General features: G+C 38.3%; 2 protein-coding genes and 1 pseudogene across 2 annotated transcripts in view; 2 read left to right on the top strand and 1 right to left on the bottom strand.

Annotated features, from left to right (window-relative positions):
- Positions 1-19,978, top strand: part of LOC139446119 (receptor-type tyrosine-protein phosphatase epsilon-like) — a 50,210-nt gene that overhangs the window by 4,527 nt on the left and 25,705 nt on the right. Inside the window, exons 2-5 of the mRNA XM_071227401.1 lie at positions 8,515-8,760; positions 12,349-12,531; positions 14,909-15,043; positions 17,004-17,138. Coding sequence (XP_071083502.1) covers positions 8,515-8,760; positions 12,349-12,531; positions 14,909-15,043; positions 17,004-17,138 — 699 coding nt within the window. The remainder of the gene's footprint in view (positions 1-8,514; positions 8,761-12,348; positions 12,532-14,908; positions 15,044-17,003; positions 17,139-19,978) is intronic.
- Positions 1,730-4,302, top strand: LOC139445245 (myb/SANT-like DNA-binding domain-containing protein 4). Its single transcript, XM_071226386.1, has 6 exons — positions 1,730-1,908; positions 2,184-2,240; positions 3,213-3,309; positions 3,499-3,568; positions 3,758-3,871; positions 4,064-4,302. Exons 1-6 carry the CDS (start codon positions 1,730-1,732, stop codon positions 4,300-4,302), a joined length of 756 nt encoding a protein of 251 aa, XP_071082487.1.
- LOC139444803 (uncharacterized) lies at positions 10,354-11,736 on the bottom strand (annotated as a pseudogene).

Below are 19,978 nucleotides of genomic sequence, written 5' to 3'. Positions count from 1 at the left end.
AGCGAGATTTGAAGAGTGCCGCCAACCGGTACAAAGCGTGACCAAAAATTGCCAGGACGACTTCACGCATGAGCGAAATCGTCGGGGCAATGCGTGGAGATGCGGGAAAACAGCGGAAACTATGCCTGTCGTATGTGACACTGCGGGACATTGCGGTACGGAAGACGTAAACAATGTGCGAACGATACTTAACCTATACGTAAACAAGTCGTGCCATTGCGTGTCAATGCGTGCCAATGCGGCCCATTTTTGGACGTGCATTGCGTAGACATTGCGTAACTTATGCGTGTACACTGCACGAACAGGGCACAATAGCGGCTTCACGCTCCGCTGCGTACCACTGAAATGGCACTCCTTGCCACGACGCATTGCGTGGCATTGCAGGGACAAAAATCGTGCAAGTGTCAGGGTGGCTGTAGTCAAATAAGTCACTCTCATCGGTGGGTTTCACCGATGCCCCGGCGTTCCTCAGATTTTTGCCCACATCTGTGACACATCGGTGCAGTAGTCATGAAACTAAAGATTATCGGCCGGTTCCTGAAGGGATTTTGGAAAAAACGGTAGGCTTATACCGTCCAGTGACTGACCGGTCATCTGGCGGGAATCGGACGGTAATCTCCCGATACCCAGACGGTGCCCGTCCGATGTAAACCCAGTCGTTCGGTGACTTTCGGGCACTGGTCGATGCCCGGATGGACACCGCCCTTTTGCTGCTCGTTATAAGAGGGGCCCGCTCAGTGCTCGGCTGATCATAGTTCGCGTTCGCCGTCGAAATTGCTGGAAGATCTATATTACATTTCAGTTGATTTTGTAAGTTTGTAGTGTCTGTAACTTCGGAGATGAAGAGTGGAAAGGCAAAGGGAGCTTTGGACTCTAGCGTATTGCGGGGGGTTGTCACTGGTTGGCTGCCGGAAGATGTTATTTTCTTCCGATGTTTTGGTTTTGGTTTTGGTTTGGTTTGGTTTGTTGTTTAACGACGCACTCAGCAATATTTCAGCTATATTAAGTCGGTCTGTAAATAATCGAGTCTGGACCAGACAATCCAGTGATTGTTATCATGAGCATCGATCCACGCAATTGGGATCGATGACATGTATCAACCAAGTCAGCGAGCCTGACCACCCGATCCCGTTAGTAGCCTTTTACGACAAGCATAGTCACCTTTTACGGCAAGCACGGGTTGCTGAAAACCTAATCTACCCTGGAATCTTCACGGGTCTCTTCCGATGTGTTCACCGGGGTCTTTCCGATGTCAAAAACACGTTCAATGCTCACAGATGATCATCTGGCGACCCGTTTGGTAACTCTCAATTTTGCCGATTTTCAGTCTTTTCGGGCATGGTAAACTAATCTTTCCCGGCATCAGTGGATATGTGACTCAGGCTTAAGTATGGCTAGTGGAGGCGGGTCAAGTAACTTTGATTTTACATCAATTATATATTTTTTACCTTTAAACTGAAATACATCTACCTTTTGAGGACCAATTGGCGGTAATTAACCACAAAGCGAACGTAACTACAATCAATCTTAGAGACTTACGTCGAGTTTAAAATCGTCTTGGCTAAAGTTTACGCCCGTTCCACAAAGCGATCTTTCGGCGATTGTAACTTCACAAGTTCTTAAGTAGCCAATCTTAACAAAGATCGGAATCTTCAGCCATGAAGATACGAAAGTTTCCCTGAGAGTGGCCTCCCTTAGTCAAGTTTAGCAGACGACGCATTGTCGAAATATGGCCGAATCGCAGATCTCTGTCGGCGTCAAACGCGTTCGTCGCAGCAATTTTACCGCAAGCGAGATCGCTGTCCTTGTTGATGAGGTGGCTGTTCACCACACGACACTGAAATCCTCATTCAGCTCTACCGTCACCAATAAGCTGAAAGGCAGCATATGGGAGGACATCGCTAACAAGTAAGTGAGCGGTGGACTGTCAGAATGTTATCTGATATAATAATAAGTCAACATACGTACCCTAACATGCACCATACCTTTGAAATAATGAATATATTCGATTTAATATTAAATTCTGGTAAATTGGAAATAATAGCAAAACCTAGAAAATAACCTCAATGCCTTCTTAGTACAACAAAAACTATAACTAATGTAACTGCATTTTGTCCAGTCTGTAAAATAAAATAATAAGGACCCTGGGCTTCCATAATTCCAACACCGACTATCATTTACAGGATCAATGCAAGTAGCCGATCAGCAACCGATGTTCGGAAGAAGTGGAATGACATCAAGTTAAGTCCAACAAACGTACAGGTATAAAAACTTTGGCTTTTTCTCTAGATTCTACGTATGTTCCCCTATATTATCTGATATTCAATATACTACTGTAGTAGAGTAATGGTGCTTATGATGTACTATGTATATCCATATCATTTGACATTCTGAAAATATATGATCCTTGAGAGACGCCAAGAAAGTATGAGGAAGATATTTGCAAAACACCTTAAACTATTGATTGAGCTCAGCACCCTCAGATGGCTGAATCAGTATTGAGGAGTATCAGGTTCATCATCCATAAATTACAGTGAGTGCCCATTTAGATTTGCATACATTTTCTATTTCAACAAGTGTGATTGGTTCACACATTTGTTTTATTTCAACAAGTGTGATGGGTTCACACATTTATTATTTCATCAAAAGTATGACGGGTTCATACTTTAATGTGCATAATGACAAAGTGTATATTTTTAATATTGAAATAAGATGTAATGAAGCTTTTGAATGGTAGTCTTTAGACATCAGTTCGAGTTCGGTCAAAAGCAAATACATCCAGAATCATTAACTGCATGTATTGTTATTTTGTGATGCAATGTCATATTTTTAATATCATCATTATTGTTATAATTGTTGCATGTTTTCTAAGAACAAATTACCTCAGTAGAAATATAAAGACTATTTTTAGTATTTTAATTTTGATGTTCTTGGGACATGTTCACTGAAATAATAATTGATATGTTGCACTTAATATATTATTTAGAAACTACAGAAATATGTAATGTAATACATTCCAGATGTATACCATGCAGGAAGATAGGTATATGCATGCATAATTTAACATTCTATGTGTTTTGATATTGTACATGTACAAGAAATTACCAGTATATATATATATATATATATATATATATATATATATATATATATATATATATATATATATATATATATATTATAATAGTAAAATACTACTTCTTATTCAACAGATGCCAAACGAGAAAGAAGGCCCAAGCAAATAGAAAAGAGGCATGTAAGACTGGAGGAGGTCCATGTCCTGCTACCATGTCGAAGGTGGAACAAAAGGCACGTATTTAATGTAAACACATGTTTGATAATTTGATTATATTCACAATTGAGTTTGTAATATCTATCTAACCACAGTTATAGCTGAAGGTGTCAACATGATTATGTTTCAATGAAGGATATGCAAATCAAGTAATGGTTCTTATGACTGATGTAATATTGAATTATAATATTTCCTTTGTATTACAGGTACTCTCATTGATTCCAGCCTGTCAGGTTGATGGCATCCAGGGAGGTTTGGAAACATTTCTTAGTGAAGGTAATACTTACAATGAAAAACAATATTATAATGCTGAAAGCTACAAGTGTGTTATGCTTATATCCTCTTAAACATAAGAATTATTTGTTCATGTACTTAATTTCAACAAGAGTATCAATTTTGCTTTTGATATTTCATTTAAATGTTTTAATTTTTAACAACAAAGAAAACAATCTTTTTATTTTAAAGTGTCTAGTGATACAAATGGGGTCACCATGCCAACCGAACCAACACTGGCAGATGAGCCTGTCCTTGCAAGCCTTCCTAGTGAGGAAGCAATCACTGAAACAACAGTGCATGCAGGTGAATATTCTGGTGAAAAATGAATATAAGAGTATTATCCTAAGATCATTAAGTAATAGAGTCAGTAATACACATAAAAAAGTATATTATTCTGCATAAACAGACAAATAGTGCATGTACTTTAGGAGCATCTGAGGAAGTATTACCAAATCATTGCTTTCAATGTCGTTATCAGCTTTCTGCTAATTCCAGGCAAGAAGTGTGTGAAGCGACCCACACAACATGCGGAGACCAACAAGTTATCGGCAATAAGGGAGCTTGTTTCAATCCAGCAACACAGGTGTGAGATGGAGAGAGAGAGGTTGGCATTGGAGAAAGAAAGGCTAGAGATAGAAAAACGTAGATTAGCTCTGGGGGAGAGAAGATTTGAAAGTTTATCTTTTGATTTTTTTCCTGACACTACTCAATCCCCCTCTAACTATCAAACTTAATTGTAAACTTTCTTTTATCCACATCTTAAATGTGTGTCTATAAATGTTCAGATGTTTTTTGTTACGATGAAACTAACAAAATATGGAATATTACTTAAAATATAAGATTTAATATCATTCACATTATCCCAAGGGAGATAATCTGAACAACAAAAAGTATAGCAGTGCAGCATGCAGTTTTGATATTTGGTCCATTTTAATTAGTATTTAGCAGATGTCTAAGTCTGATATTATTTAAATGAAAATAGCCTATACTGTTGTTTGTGGCAACAATTCATGATGTTTAAATAAAATTGGAAAGTAATATCCCACCAGACAATGATGTCATGAAACTAAGAATTCACATCATAAAATGTTAACTGAATATAGTGTGTGGAGGGAGAGGGGAGACGACATGATATGATAACAATATAGTATTTGGAAGGTAGGTACTTACTTTTCTGATAACATACACTTGCATTTTACTTGTACTTCTTTCGTTCAAACAAACAACAACTTGTATTGACCTGTCTCATAACTTGGAAACAAATTGAATAATGTCAAATTTGTTTTGATTTATCATGATGTCAATGGCTCACATACATAGATGTCATATCACTTGTATTATAAGAAGTTAGACATTACATTTAAACAATAATGCATGGACAGTATTCATGTATTTAAATGAAACATCTGTTTAATTATAAAGAAAACTGTAACTGTACAAATACACACAATTTGAAATTCAAATGTTTTTATCAGTTGTATTAAATCATTTACATCCAGAATATACACTTGTTCTTGTCATTAGTGATATGTACTTAGAATTATGAATCAGAGACAGTTGATTAGTATGACAAATAATGAGCACTCAACTGAGCTCTTGCCTGATGTCCATCTTGAACATTGCCCTGGTAGATGACGTGGGCTTCCTGGTTTTCTTCCAGCAGTTGTGGTAATGGCACTTTCTGATCCATGCAGAATTTATGCAACTTAAATGCAGCCATGATCACTCTACAGTTCTTGCTGGTTGAAAATGGGAAGCACCCCGTAGATTTGTGAAGACACCTGTTATACATGAAAGAGATATTCTTAACAAAGTTGAAGAAAGGCATGTGAAAATTTAGTTGTGTTTCTGAATTACTTGAAATTAATTTATTTTTGATGAACTGAGCAGAAATTTATACTGAAAACACTACATATGAATCTTCAACTTCATCATCAATAAATTTAAAATTATTGAAACCTTTAAATAGCCAAAAGTATACATGAACTTATTGGAATTCACAACTGCTTATTAAATTCAATTTATGAATATTTTTGCAACCTGAACTTAGACTTTAGAACCCCAAATGCTATCTCAATGGTGTTTCTTGTTCGGGAGTGTGAAGAGTTGTAACGCTCTTCGTGTCTTGTTTGTGGGTCAAGTACAGGTGTTAGGAGCCATGGTCTGCATCCATAACTGTAACATTATCCAAATATATTACCCATATTGTGGTTAAGGTGACCTAGGCCAAAACTACTTTTCACAATCACTGCTTCAATCAGCTGAAGATATTGTGACGTATGTTAAAGGTTTTTTTAATTTCAGTCAAACTCATTTGAATAAAACATTTATAAAAAAAATAATTAAAAATTCAATTGTATAATATACCAACAATTTTATTGCAAATATTTACCCAGAGTCTCCAAGAAGAAATCGATCATGGCAATTTCTATTAACCTGATCTCCAATGGAGCTATGGGTTAGAATTGATGCATCATGGGCTGAGCCTGGCCATTTTGTAACAACATTAGTAAACCTAGGCCTGAAAATAGTAAGAACAAAACCCAGATGACAAGTTTTCAACAAGCAGACATTATGAAGGGTTTATACTATGGACAAGAAGTTACATCCTTTTTATATTAATGTGACGTGTAACATTGCCACACTGATTTGAATTATATGACTAGTCGCTATTACAAATAACTGTTTTACACAACAAAGTATGACTTTTACATGTGTGATATCCTTAAGTAACCCAAAACATACCCCACTAAAAAATTGCTCATTGCCTATTGGCTTATAGATATCATGGGCGTGTCTACTGAGAGGTACAATGCCAAGGTCGTATCTAACGTTAACAGGAAGTAAATTACCAGAAATAGGCTCAGACTTGATTGCCACATTTGTCTTTATTTTGATACATTTGCGTGTTCTTTTTATTCACTGGCATTGGGGAGGGGGCACTGCATAAATTACCTCAGGTTTGCATCGCAAATGGCTTGAACATTAATGGCATGGAAGCCCTTTTGGCACACGTATGCTGCTTCCTCATCGGCAGGGGGCCTCCTGATCGGCACAAGTGTCCCGTCTATGGCTCCGATGACAGGGGGAATCCGGCAAGTCGATAAAAATCGTGCTTCACAAATTGTAAATTGTCAAGATCAAAACGGATATTATTGATAGAGTTGCAAATGGCGTCTACAGTCGGGTGAAACACCCGGGACACACTTGACTTCACTGTCCCGTGAAGGTCGCCCAACTCAACGAAAAAAACACTCTTGCTAAAATATCTCGAAGTCAGGAGTAACTTCGTTTCTGGGGAGAGGGAATGTGAACGCTGGGTTGCTGGTGTAATGGACGGAGAGACTGCTTCGAGCAGTTTCAAGAGGGCGTGGCATACGATATCCCGCATACAGTTCATCGTCAGATAACGTATCCAGCTGCCGGTTGCGGTCTCTAAAACCCTTTCTTTGTGTAAGACACGGTTCATTTCCTTGCACATCATAAGAAAAGTCGCCATCTTTGTTACTATGGTACAATATTTAAGATCGATTTTAGCGATCCTAAGTTGGTCCGGAGCAACTTAGCATTTTGATCTTAACTTACAACTCTCTTAGTTAAGATTGCTATGAGGGACAGGCGGCCGGTCGTAACAAAAATTTAAGATCGCGTACTTAGTGAGTTACAATCAACTTAGCCCTAAGATCGCTTTGTGGAACGGGGCCCAGAACATGTACAGTTTTTGTCTCCCCTCCAGTCACTCTCATCTCACAACTGCATGCACCTGCAGTAGATTATTACATAATGTATGCCAGCAGTCAGTCCAGGTGTCACATGCCACTCAGCCATGTGTGAAGTGTAATGCAACACTTAAGCGAGTCCATGTCGATTCGTCTTTGTAGTGCTTTTTCAAGACTGCAAAAGGATATTGTGATTTGGAGAAAATAAGCAAAACAAACGAACTAATTTGTGTTTTGCAATCACTTCTGATCTATGCGTCAAAGTTAGGGATAATCCTGGTTATTTTCGTCACTATTGCCGGTCACAGGCTCTTACATGTAGGGTTCACTTGTACTTCTTCCTCAGAAATCACGCTTTCATCTTTCGTCAAACATTCACATTCCATGATGACTCGAAAACTAGTCACTGTTAGAGTTGGACATATTGACAAGTTAGTCGATTTCGGCTAACGATACCGAAAAAAGCAACGAAGTAAGTACGATCGATGTTTCATCGCTTTATACACAGCTCAGCGAATATTTTAAAGAATAAATGGTCTCGCACCAAAACAAATAAAACAACTGAAAAATGAACTCAATTTGTGATAAAATGTTCTTTGTCACATATCCGTTGTTCAAAGACTCAAACGAAGGAAAATACAGTGTGCAAATAATCATTGTTTAATTGTGGATAGGAGACTGTCTGTGGGTTAAAAAAGCTGATGAATAGGTCTGTTTTGCCGAGGAAGTGTGGAGCCGACTATGTCCGTGAACGGAGGCTTGCGTGCTAGGGTGGAAACGGAGTGGCAGACTTGTGTGATAAAGGGTGTAATTTTGGAGAACATCTCCTCCAACCAGACCGTATGTGAAGCCTCCGAAGTATTTATTTCAGCCTTTGATAGACGGTACTAAAGTGAAAATAAATCTTCTTTATGCGCCGCTTTCCATGTTTTGAATAGGATATTTGTATTAACGATCTTTCCATTTCTGCAAAACTGTATATACCTTCCGGACTTGCACTTTAAAGCGTAATGAAAGCCATGTGATTAAATTTTGCAACTTACTTTCAATTTTATTGAACAGTAATGATCGGATAAAGTGTTTTATGGACACTACATCTGAAATTCATTATTGATACGCCGAATGATCCAAACGTTTGTGAGTGCGTGCACTGAAACACGTGGAACAACATTTGATCAGAAGAGAATCTTTTAAGCCCTTTCCGATCTTTCACGCACAATGTTTCAGTAAACGTGGCACTAAACAAGCCTGCAACTCAACAGGGAGACTTAAACGATACACAATGGTGCCCTTACGTGACTGGTGATGTGTGTGGTGTCAAAAAGGCAAACCTGTCCGTGGATGGGAATACAGACACACAATACTGGGATGGTTCCTGCTCTCATGCCGCCATACAAGACAAGCCCTGGTGGCAGGTGGACCTGGGGCAGTTGTATAACATTTCCTGGATCAAGATATACAACAAAGCACAAAGTGAGAATAAATAGAGGATATGACTATGCAGTTTAGCCCATCGAGTTAATGGGGAAAATATATATTGAAACTTGTGCATGATTTTTGCTCTTAGTCTTGAAAGTATGGTCATGGACATTTTAATTTACCAATGTAAAACATTAAGTTCTTTTGGACCTTAACTATTGCGTTTCCTTTGAATCAGCATATTAAAGACATAACGCTTTTGTATACATTGGGTTCAACATTGGATTGTTGTGTATATTGGTAGACATATCTCACGTGTAAGATTTACATATTATTATCGCGATTCCCTACATGTACTTCGCAAGAACCGTCGGCCGTTGAGAAAATTATCAACAAAAGCAGACATACATTGCCTTTAATTTCATGTGGACCAAACGGAGCACTGGTTTAGTCTTTGATATTAGCATGAAAGTGCAGATGCTTTGCAGATGAATAAATATTTACTATATACCCAATGAAAGAAGGATAATTTAATATAATTGTGCAGATTACATTAAATGTTATAAAAGAGTGTCTTATGATTCCTATGAAAGATGTGAAGTTAAAAGAGCTTATGTTATTCATATGTCTTTACTTCTAATCACACAAGATCATGATAACAATTAATGTTTTACTGATGTTCTCTATATGACTTCGTGATACGTTTATTATAAATATCACTTTGTTCGGTGAATAAGTACAGCAGGATGAGATGTTACTGTACACCTTCGGGGAGATGGGAAATAAATCAAATTTGAGTGTACGCAGATCCAGATTTATATGTTATATCTTTATTTCACATACTGAAGAGGCCACAGGCCTATAGTACAATTTGAAGAATATACAGTTTTATACAATTTATGTACATATCTCACCAGATCACCTCACGTCATTCCACCTCGCATTACAACGCAGTCACATAATTTCACACATACAGTACAATACCACCCTGTAACTTCATAATTTCTATATTACCATATCACAACTTGTTATATCATACAACATATTCTATAACATCATATCATATTGTATCATTATTATAAGATCATACTATATAGTATTATTTCATATAACATTATCATAACATACTATACATACCATCGAACCATATATCACAACTATATTGTATCACATTTCAACATGTCATATCACACAACACATTAGCAATGTCATAGCTTGTCCCATCATATCTTATCATATCATACCATATAATGCCATGTCATTCCATGCCAATTTATTTCATATCAATCAATCAATATTTATTCAACACTGGAAGACCGCAAGCCATATAATATGTACACTTAAAAACAGTATTTACACAATTTCTAGAATACACATAATATATTGCATCATATCCCCTCATGTATCATATCACACCACAACACTTCATATCATATCACATCATGTCATGTCACATCATATCATTTCATATACATATAACTATACTTAACCATTTGTAATATCACGTCCCACAATATCATATGACAGCCTAGTAGTTTAATACCATTTCTACCTCTTTTGTGTGTAGTTTATTCAGATGGCAAATATCTATAAATATGTACTTAATGTATATACACATGATAGTTTCCTAATACCAAGCAGCTAAGATTATTCTTTCATAAGGTTCTGTCGGTATAAAGAGGCATAATATATGTACATGGAAACATTTTGTAAGATACTTCTTTTTGTGTTTGACAGCAATGTAACAAATTTAATAATATTAGGGTACCTGTTATAATACGCTTGCAGGTATTTTTCTCCAAGGTGTAAATACACTGGACATACAAGTAAGAAATTAAATTCATCTTCTACTGAGTTTAAACTACATAGATTACAGATTCTTTCTTCACGAGGAATGTTTACATAGCGCCATGTTTCTATTAAAAGGTCGTGAGAAGAACATCTAAAACGTGAAAGAGCCGTTCGAAATTTTTTAACATTAACTTTTGATAAATAATCTTCCATAATTATTTCTGATTTAAACATTTTGTAATAAAAGCATTTGTTTGTTAGAGTCAATGATGCAATCCAAGATTGTAAATAAATATCCTTTAATCTCTGGGTTAATGAAAGTATAAACATTGATTTGGAATACACATTTTGGTTTTGCCAAATATCACCAAAGCCACAACTGAAAAGTAATTCCCTTACACCTGTAACCCAGTTTCTTTTCCCATTATTATCATAAACTATCATCATATTATAACACTTTTTTGGCAATCTATATGAGGGCATGTCAATAAGTCTCAGCCAGTATTTAATAACTTTTATATTTGAATATACATAGAGAGGGAATCTTCCACATTCTCCATACACCACCAAGCTGGAAGTGTTTATTTTAACACCTAAATACTTTTTGCAAACATATAAATGAATCCTTTCTATGGCATCAACGTGCTGTAAACCCCAGACTTCTGCCCCATACAACAAAATGGGGAGTATCTTTATATCAAATATTTTAAAAAAAAGATGGATGAGAAATGGTTTCTAAAACTTTCAAACTCTTATGGATACTAACAAAGACCTTTCTTGCTTGTAAAGCAGCTTGATACAAACGTTTATGCCATGACAAGTTTCTACTGAAGTAAACACCAAGATATTTATAAAATCCTGTATTTTCTATTTTTTGTCCTTTAAAGGACCAATATTCTTTACTTGCTAAATCACCTCCATTCTTAAATACCAAAACTTTTGTTTTACTCATGTTAACTCTTAGCTTCCATTTATTGCAGAGATAAAAAAAAAGAGAGCAATATCATCTGCAAATAAAAGTAAAAATATCTGTTTAATATCTGGATGGAGCTGAACACCATAATCACAGTTGGTATTTATTTGTACAGCCAGTTCATTTATGAAAAAAGTAAAGAGAAATGGGCTTAAGATGCATCCTTGTCTTACTCCTAACTGACTAATAAATGTTTCTGAAATCTCATTATTGTTTCGCACACACACCTTAATATTCTCGTAGATGCTACCCAATAGTTTGTTCATCTGAAAGCTGAGGCCATGTGATCTTAAAAGGTTCCATAGTTTATGTCTCTGCACTGAGTCAAATGCCTTGGCAAAGCACATAAAGTGTCCCACCCTTGACACTGAGGTATTTGTTAACTAAGACTTGAAGGATAAAAATGTTGTCAATAGTTGAATAGCCCTCTCTAAATCCAGCTTGTTCTTCATTGATTTTGTTGAGGGTATCTGCCCAAAACACTAACCTTTTATTTATTATGTTTGTGAATAGTTCAGCAAAAATACTAAGCAGTGAAATACCTCTGTAATTGTTTATATTATTTAGATCACCTTGTCCAGATTTATAATAGATGTAACATAGTGATAATCCACCAGTGGGTTGATTCAGCGCGTTACACATATCAGCAGTGTGTACTCCCCATGGAAATGAGAATGAGAGCTCACGGACCTAGATTGTAAACAAGCGCCCCCAGTTAAACGCTGTTTTCCTGCTTGAAAAAAGTCGCCCTGACTTAGGTAGAATTGTACTGACTGCGATATAACACAACACTGTTTGAAACTATTTTACAACACCTCAACCAAGTATATGTACGTTGAGGTTTGATAGATGTTTTATGTATGTCGTATATAATGCAGGTGAGGACCGAGTAAAGTCAATGAAAGTAAGAGTGGGGAACACGACCTGTTATACACACGATCCAGCGAGACACGTGACTACCGTGATGGACATCAGATGTGTTAACGTGACCCAAGGCCGGCTACTTTCAGTGAGTCTTACGTCTGGTACATATCTGAGTCTGTGTGAAGTACAAGTACTGGGTGAGTATAGGAGTCATTTCATCACTTGTATCCTCTGAAAAGGTGTCGTTGTAGTTGACAATGTTGCAATATGTTTTTTAAATGTGTAAAGTTTAAACGATATACGGAGTTTTCCATTGACCACCCGACTGCGAATCATTCGTTCATAAGTGTACGAACAACACAATTTGGCCTTTATACGTTTTTCACGACATTGTAGTCTTGAAATGACGTAAATAAAAGCGGTAAAATCATATCCATATTCTTAACAAATCTCAGCAAAAAACAGAGTCTGTTGCACCTTATAACATGTGCATGTGTTTATGAATCACTATCAAATAGTGATGATGCCAGATGTTCGCGAAAAGGTGAGCGTATCCTGCCCCACCGGTGGCACCCGTCACAAACACATGCAAACTAAAACAAAAACAATACAGGAACATATAGTAAACATTAACTGACTACTTCATCTTTGCCCAGCATGAATAAATACAGAAGCGTTGTTACAGCGTTTAATCTTGAAGTGTTTTAGTAAGCATTGTGACAAATCATAAATGCATGATAGCCGAGCAGGATTTACGTCATCACTTTAGCTACTGGTGGTTGTGCACAATACTAGCCAATATGAAAAAACATGCTCAACAATGAGTTGGCTTAAAAACACTAGTTGATGATATTTTGCATCAATTATGATAGGAATTATGTGTCACTCAGGGGGTACAAGAATTTTACGGTACTTTAACCTCCTGAACAGAGCCTTTGATAATCTTTGTTGATAAAAGCATCACACCAAATTTAAAAACAAGCAATTAATTATTCAAATACATATTAAAAAAATATGAAATTGGTATACAGATCAAGTAGCTGAAAATGAGATGCCCGCTTACACAGGAAAAGAGATCTTTCAGATTTACTGTTTGATAATATGACTCCCTTGTAATTGCAAAGACGAACAAGACGAATAAATGCACAACCAAACTATGTACATAATCAGTGTCAAGACTGACAAGGTACAGTCTACTGTAAACTAAAAATTCACGTTACAGCATTCAACGCCTCAGTGAAGCCTTCAAACAGTATTTATGGATTACGTGTGGAGGACGAATCAAATTATGACGCATCAGTAACAAGAATGATTTCCGATGCCATTCTTCTTTTTATTTGTACCATGTGTTCCCGTGTTGTTTTGCAGGACAAAAATTTACTTGCCTTTCTTTACATGTGTTTGTGACGGTGCCACCGGTGGGGCAGGATGCACTCACCTTTTCGCGAACACCTGGTATTATCACTGTTTGGTGGTGATTCCTAAACTCATGCTTAGCTGGAACCGTACGATGCTCTTATGCTTTTATTTAACTTTCATGTAAAAGTGTTCATTAGTCAAGGACGTTTTGATAAATGTCCAAGTCTGGGAGGCAGATATGTACAAGTGGAAACAACATACCACGCCATCACAACAACAAATATTCCGCTGATCTGAGATCGATCTCTGTAATTTGCAAATCAAGCCCCTTACAGGGAAAGGGCGTGACGTACAATTAGTGTATATTATCAATGGCTTAAATTTACATGTCATGAACAGAGCCTTAACATAAACAATTCTGCGTTGCCAATAAGGCGACAAACAAATGCGTCACACCTCAATCTTTGATAAATGTTACACATCGGCTCCAGTTACACCACCACACGGTGGGTACCTCAAACTGTATTTCCGGAGGCATAAGCCAACAACTGATGTACATTGCAACAGACTATCAGAATAAAGCATGTAATGCTGAGATGCCAACTATAAATTCATTCATACCGACATATTATTATTATGTCTCAAATAATTTTCGAATGACAAATGATTTTTTTCTGAAAGAACAACATTATGTTCAAATCTTGGATACATGTGAAAAACGTATGTTTAGTTTCACCATGAAGCACTTCCAATCATTCTAATTCCCCAAACAAGCTGTCTCTTCAATGCATAAGAAAACTAATTGGCTTCCTTAAACGTGAGGTTTTGGAAGATTCTTCACGTTCTATGTTGCTTTTCAATTTCAGAATAAGTGGCCGTGCATCTAATTTACAAGGGATCCCTGTAGTTTTTTTGTTTTTTTTAAACATGGAAAACTTTATATTTCGTTTATAAATCATTTGAAACATAATATGCTTAACAAAGTGCTCTTTTTTATAAGGCACCTCCAACCATATCTTTACAAGTGTACAGAAGATTATAAGTGCCTTGTGTTTCGCGCTGATGACTTATTATGTTTAAATGTATGTACTTCAATGAGATACAGCTGTTGGTGACGTGTTTCCTCTTTAAACAGTTAGTTGTATTACACAAACCACTAGTCCGGAAGGGACTTGTGTATTACCTTCGTATTACGCATGGTGCCTATCCCTGCAGTATGTGAGGACCATTGGTTTGGCCCAAACTGCTCGAACCAGTGCCACTGTATGAACAACGCCACCTGTGACAAGACTACCGGATACTGTGACAAGGGGTGTGGGGATGGCTGGACTGGAAATGACTGTCAGACAGGTATTTAGAGTAATTGAGTAGCGAATTGTTGGCACCAAATGTTCGGATGGATTACAGTACATCGACTTTAAATCGGGAGGTTTCTGTACACTGAAGATTATCTCTGGTAATTTTATGTAACCCCCTACACGTCGAAGAGCTCATTCCACTTAACAGAGATACTCATACAAAGACACTCGTAACAACCTACCTGATCTATGTTATGCATAATATTTGACACTCATGTACCTTTTTTAATAGTGTGTATTACAACACCTAATATAAACCCATTCCAACATGCTATCTGATCAGATTTGCATCAGTAGTATAGAAACAAGAAATCACGATTATGGGCTATTTTGGATAGATACACATTGATGCCATTTTCTGAAGTGTGCGGTAAATACACATATGGTGCCAACTGCATCCAGCGATGCCACTGTAAGAATAATATTACATGTGCCAACACATTCATATTTCATACGAGGGCCATTCAATATATAACCAGCCTAAGCTATTTATCAGATCTTAACGGTTGCATGTTTGTCACGTGCTGTGCACCAATGTATGTCACGTGCATAGACAAAGTTTCACTGAGGAAATTGTATTTGAAGTCACTCACGTGATCTATAAAGATGACAAGGGCAGATTCTGCCAAATTTTCGCCAAAGGTTGAATACAGGGCTGTTATTAGATACCACTACTTAAAAGGGAAACCGGGAAAGGAGATACATGATGAATTGTCAGATGTTTATGGTGACAGTGCACCTTCGTATGCACAGGGCAAATTCTGGGTTGCAGAATTTAAGAGGGGTCGGCTGAACCTGGAAGATAAGCCACGCCCTGACGGGCCTGTAGAGGTGACCAATGACCAAACCTGTGAAGCTATGAGACAACTGGTTGTCAAAGACAGGCGAATGAAGGTGTCAGAAATGGCCAAGGTGATTGTCTGGGTATGAGGAAGCTGTGTGCCCGATCGGTCCCGAAATGTCTGAGTGATAATCAGAAGGATGTACGTATGGAATACTGTAAGGGACAATCTCGCATTCTCGAAATCTCGACCTTTGGAAACGAGGTAAATATGCCCAAAACACATAAGATTGCGAGATTTTGCATCATGTTCAAATGTCGCATTCTCGCGTTGTCGACTTTTGACAAAAATGGCTATGTACCAAATACACGAGAATGCGAGATCGCGAGAACGCGAGATTTGGCATTCTCGTGTTTTTGGCATATTTACCTCGTTTCCAAAGGTCGAGATCGCAAGAATGCGAGATCGCGAGAATGTCCCTTACAGTATTCCATATGTACGTGAGTTAATGTGTCAGGCACTTTTGACGCAATGCGGTCGGGATGCAGATAATTTTATGGAGAGAATTGTTACTGGCGATGAAACCTGGGTACACCACTATGACCCAGAAACCAAAGAACAGAGTAAGCAGTGGACTGGCTTTGCTTCACCCCGTCCCAAAAAGTTTAAGACTCAACCATCGGCTGACAAAGTCATGGCAACCATCTTTTGGGATACCAAAGGGGTCTTGCTCATTGACTACTTGCCACGTGGCCAGACTATTACTGGAGAGTACTACTCCGATCTCCTGGACCGTTTGCGGACTGCTATTCTTGCCAAACGTCGTGGATAATCACGGTTGCCGCAGTGAAGCGGAACGGGTTCAAAGTATTGCCTCATCCACCTTACGCACCAAGCGTCTACTTTCCCTTCCCAAACTTGAAGAAATAACTGCGTGGACGTCATTTCCGGTCCGATGATGAACTCACGACAGCAGTGGAGGGCTGGTTACACGAACAACCCCATGGTTTCTATCACAACGGGCTTTTAGCTCGCACACATCGCTGGACAAAGTGCATAGACCTCAATGGTGATTATGTGGAAAAAGTAGAAGTGAGGAGCAGTAGCAAATACGTTAGGCTGGTTATATATTGAATTTCCCTCGTAGTGACTGCTATTTTCTGTTCACAGAGTGCTATAACTACACGTTTGGTGTTAACTGTTCCAAGAATTGTCACTGTGATCAAAACACTACATGTGACAAGACAATTGGCTACTGTAAGAGCGGGTGTGCGGCTGGGTGGATCGGGACTGGCTGTCAGACAGGTAATATATGCAACTGGTAAGGCGATATTTGGTAACATAGGTACGATCTAATGCGAAAAACGGGTGTTCTATACAGTGAATTGTAATGGAAGACAATGTGACGATCTCATTGATTACCAAAGGATACATAACCTGTACTGAGTGAGTTGACGGAATAATTGGCCTCGGTAGAGGTGCCTACTTGTCTGTATTTAGGGTATATATTTAGATATATTTAGGTTCCTTTTGGCCTTAATAAGAAAAGCGACCTATTAACACGCTGTAATTTGATGGTTAGAGTGCAAGTCATACCTTCTCGGCTGCAGAGCGACCTGTCACCAATAGTCTGACTTCAAATATGTTGTAAAAGAATTTCAATGAACGATAGTTCGAATATAATACTTACCAGCAATATCAAAACCTACCCGCAGACGTCGTTGAGTACATGATGACGCAGTCATGGATTATACTCTCTTCAGGGTGCCAGAACAACACGTTTGGCCTGAACTGCACCCACCGGTGTCACTGTATGAACAACACTAAATGTGACAAAACAACAGGCTACTGCCAGAACGGATGTGCAGCAGGGTGGATCGGGAATGTCTGCCAGAAAGGTACTATTTTAGCCAAGACTGATATTTAAAACGTTAGATCATATCCAGTGATTGCATGAAATAACAAAATGGATACTGTTTATCTGGTAACAAATAGCTGGTCACATTTCTAGATAAACTGTCGAGTGACTGTGATAGTGATTTGTGTTAGATGACACAAAGGAAAAACACAAAAACGAAAATAAAAACAATGATTTCAATCACAATCAGCATAAAAAATAATGTAAATAAACATGTTCGTCCTTATAATTATCAGTTTTCCATACCATATATAAACTTACAAACAGCAACAAACAGCATTGCTTTGTAATCACATATTTGAACACAATTCCAGAATGTAGTGACCACACGTGTGGTATCGCATGTTCTCATCCAGCATCTCATTTCCAACATACATAATAGGATATTTATATTTCATAGTGACTGCTATTTTCTGTTCACAGAATGCAATACCTACACGTTTGGTGTCAACTGTTCCCAGAATTGTCACTGTGATCAAAACACTGCATGTGCCAAGGCAACTGGCTACTGTAAGAGCGGGTGTGCGGCTGGATGGATCGGAAATAGCTGTCAGACAGGTAATACATGTAATTGGGAAGGCGATATTTGGACATATATGTACGTTCTACTCAGAATTAGGGATGGTCTATCAAGTAAATTGTAACGGAAGACAATGTGACGATCTCATTTATTAGCAAAGGACACTTAAGCCGTGTTGAGTGAGTTGATGGAATAATTGGCCTCGTTAGGGGTGCCGACTTGTCTGTGTATTTAGGGTATATCATTTTGTCTAACTGGTTCCTTGACAAAAGACAAGGTGTGACAACCGTCCTTTTGGCCCACATGACATGCACGCTTTAAGAAACGGGAAAGGTTTTTTAAAAATTGTTTTAACCGTTTTGAGATATCTTCCTTTCAAGGAAGATTCAGTTTAAAACGCAAACATGTATTGTGCTTGATTATTACACTTAAGGTACACATTATGATGTTTCAAGAGGCTGATTTTGGAGTCTTTCAGAAAGAATTTTTAATCTTTTACTCAGGCTAATTTTCATATGAGATTTTGATAGTTTGAAACGTTTTGGATATATACTGAACAGCACTAAAAACGCACTACCATGAAAATGGATGTATTGTTATCTGGGCTTATGTCATATGAAAATATATAATTGAATGAGTATTATACAACGTTCTGGACGAAGCATGAAGAAGAACAGCTCTTCAAAACACATTCCTAAATTTTGAGTGAGCAACAACGCCAAGACGCAACAAATTGCGTGCGCATCATGGAAAATGTGTTTTGTTTCACGGGAAGCATGCAGAATAGGTCTATAAAAGACAGACTTTTAAAATCCACATCACTTGTTGCTTCAGACGTAGAGGGTACTGACACAAGAAATGCCAAAATTAACAGCAGAGGAACGTTAACGTGCCTTGGGCATGCTTCAACTTGGTACGTCAAGTAGAGTCATTGCACAACGGTTTCAATGCCATCATTCAACAGTCCTCCGGCTACTGAGCAGATACCAGCAAACAGGAACCATCAGAGATCGACTATGTCCAGGTCAACATCGTGTCAACATCGCTATCAGGACTGCAGCAACCGTACAAGGCCGACGGTGTTTGATCACCGCTGACACCGTACATCGACGTCTCTGTTTACCTGGGCTACTTGCTCGACGTCCATATGTTGGACCCATGATCACTGATCGAGATCGAAATGAACGTATGCGTTGGGCCGAAAGGCATCGTCATTGGAGATTGCGGCAGTGGCATGCTGACGGTCGACTGCGAGTGTGGCGTCGACGTGGAGAACGCTACCACAATGACTGCATTGTACAGACAGATCGATGGGAGGGGGGAGGGAGTGTCATGGTGTGGGGCGGCATCAGTCATAACCATCGAACAGAGCTCCATGTTTGTCGTGGAAGAGTTATTGCCCTTTACTACAGGAATAACATATTGGCAAATCACGTCATCCCATTCTTTCATCCTCATAATTCTTTCAGGATATGCACACCTTCGAGCATGATAATGCAAGAGCGCACACGGCACGTGTTTCAACACAGTACCTAGCGAACAATAATGTGCCTCTGCTTCCATGGCCAGCCCTGTCACCCATCTAACGCCAATTGAACATCTATGGGAATACCTGGGTCAACGCCTCTCACGTCGTCCGCAAGTACGGAACCTTAGAGAACTTGAATTTACACTACGTCAAGAGTGGAATGCTATCCCACAGAACAC

The sequence above is a fragment of the Haliotis cracherodii genome, unplaced genomic scaffold, assembly GCF_022045235.1.
Source record: "Haliotis cracherodii isolate W230 unplaced genomic scaffold, xgHalCrac1.p SCAF_6, whole genome shotgun sequence".
Lineage (NCBI taxonomy): Eukaryota > Metazoa > Mollusca > Gastropoda > Lepetellida > Haliotidae > Haliotis > Haliotis cracherodii.
The sequence above is the reverse complement of the archived record's forward strand: the minus strand, read 5'-3'. Positions and strand labels throughout refer to the sequence as shown.

Bases quoted from the DNA above. Each gene is read 5' to 3' on its own strand.
- LOC139445245 (XM_071226386.1), top strand. From the start codon at position 1,730: ATGGCCGAATCGCAGATCTCTGTCGGCGTCAAACGCGTTCGTCGCAGC. The intron at 1,909-2,183 runs GTAAGTGAGCGG...TATCATTTACAG, and splicing joins TGGGAGGACATCGCTAACAA to GATCAATGCAAGTAGCCGAT. The intron at 3,872-4,063 runs GTGAATATTCTG...TGCTAATTCCAG, and splicing joins TGAAACAACAGTGCATGCAG to GCAAGAAGTGTGTGAAGCGA.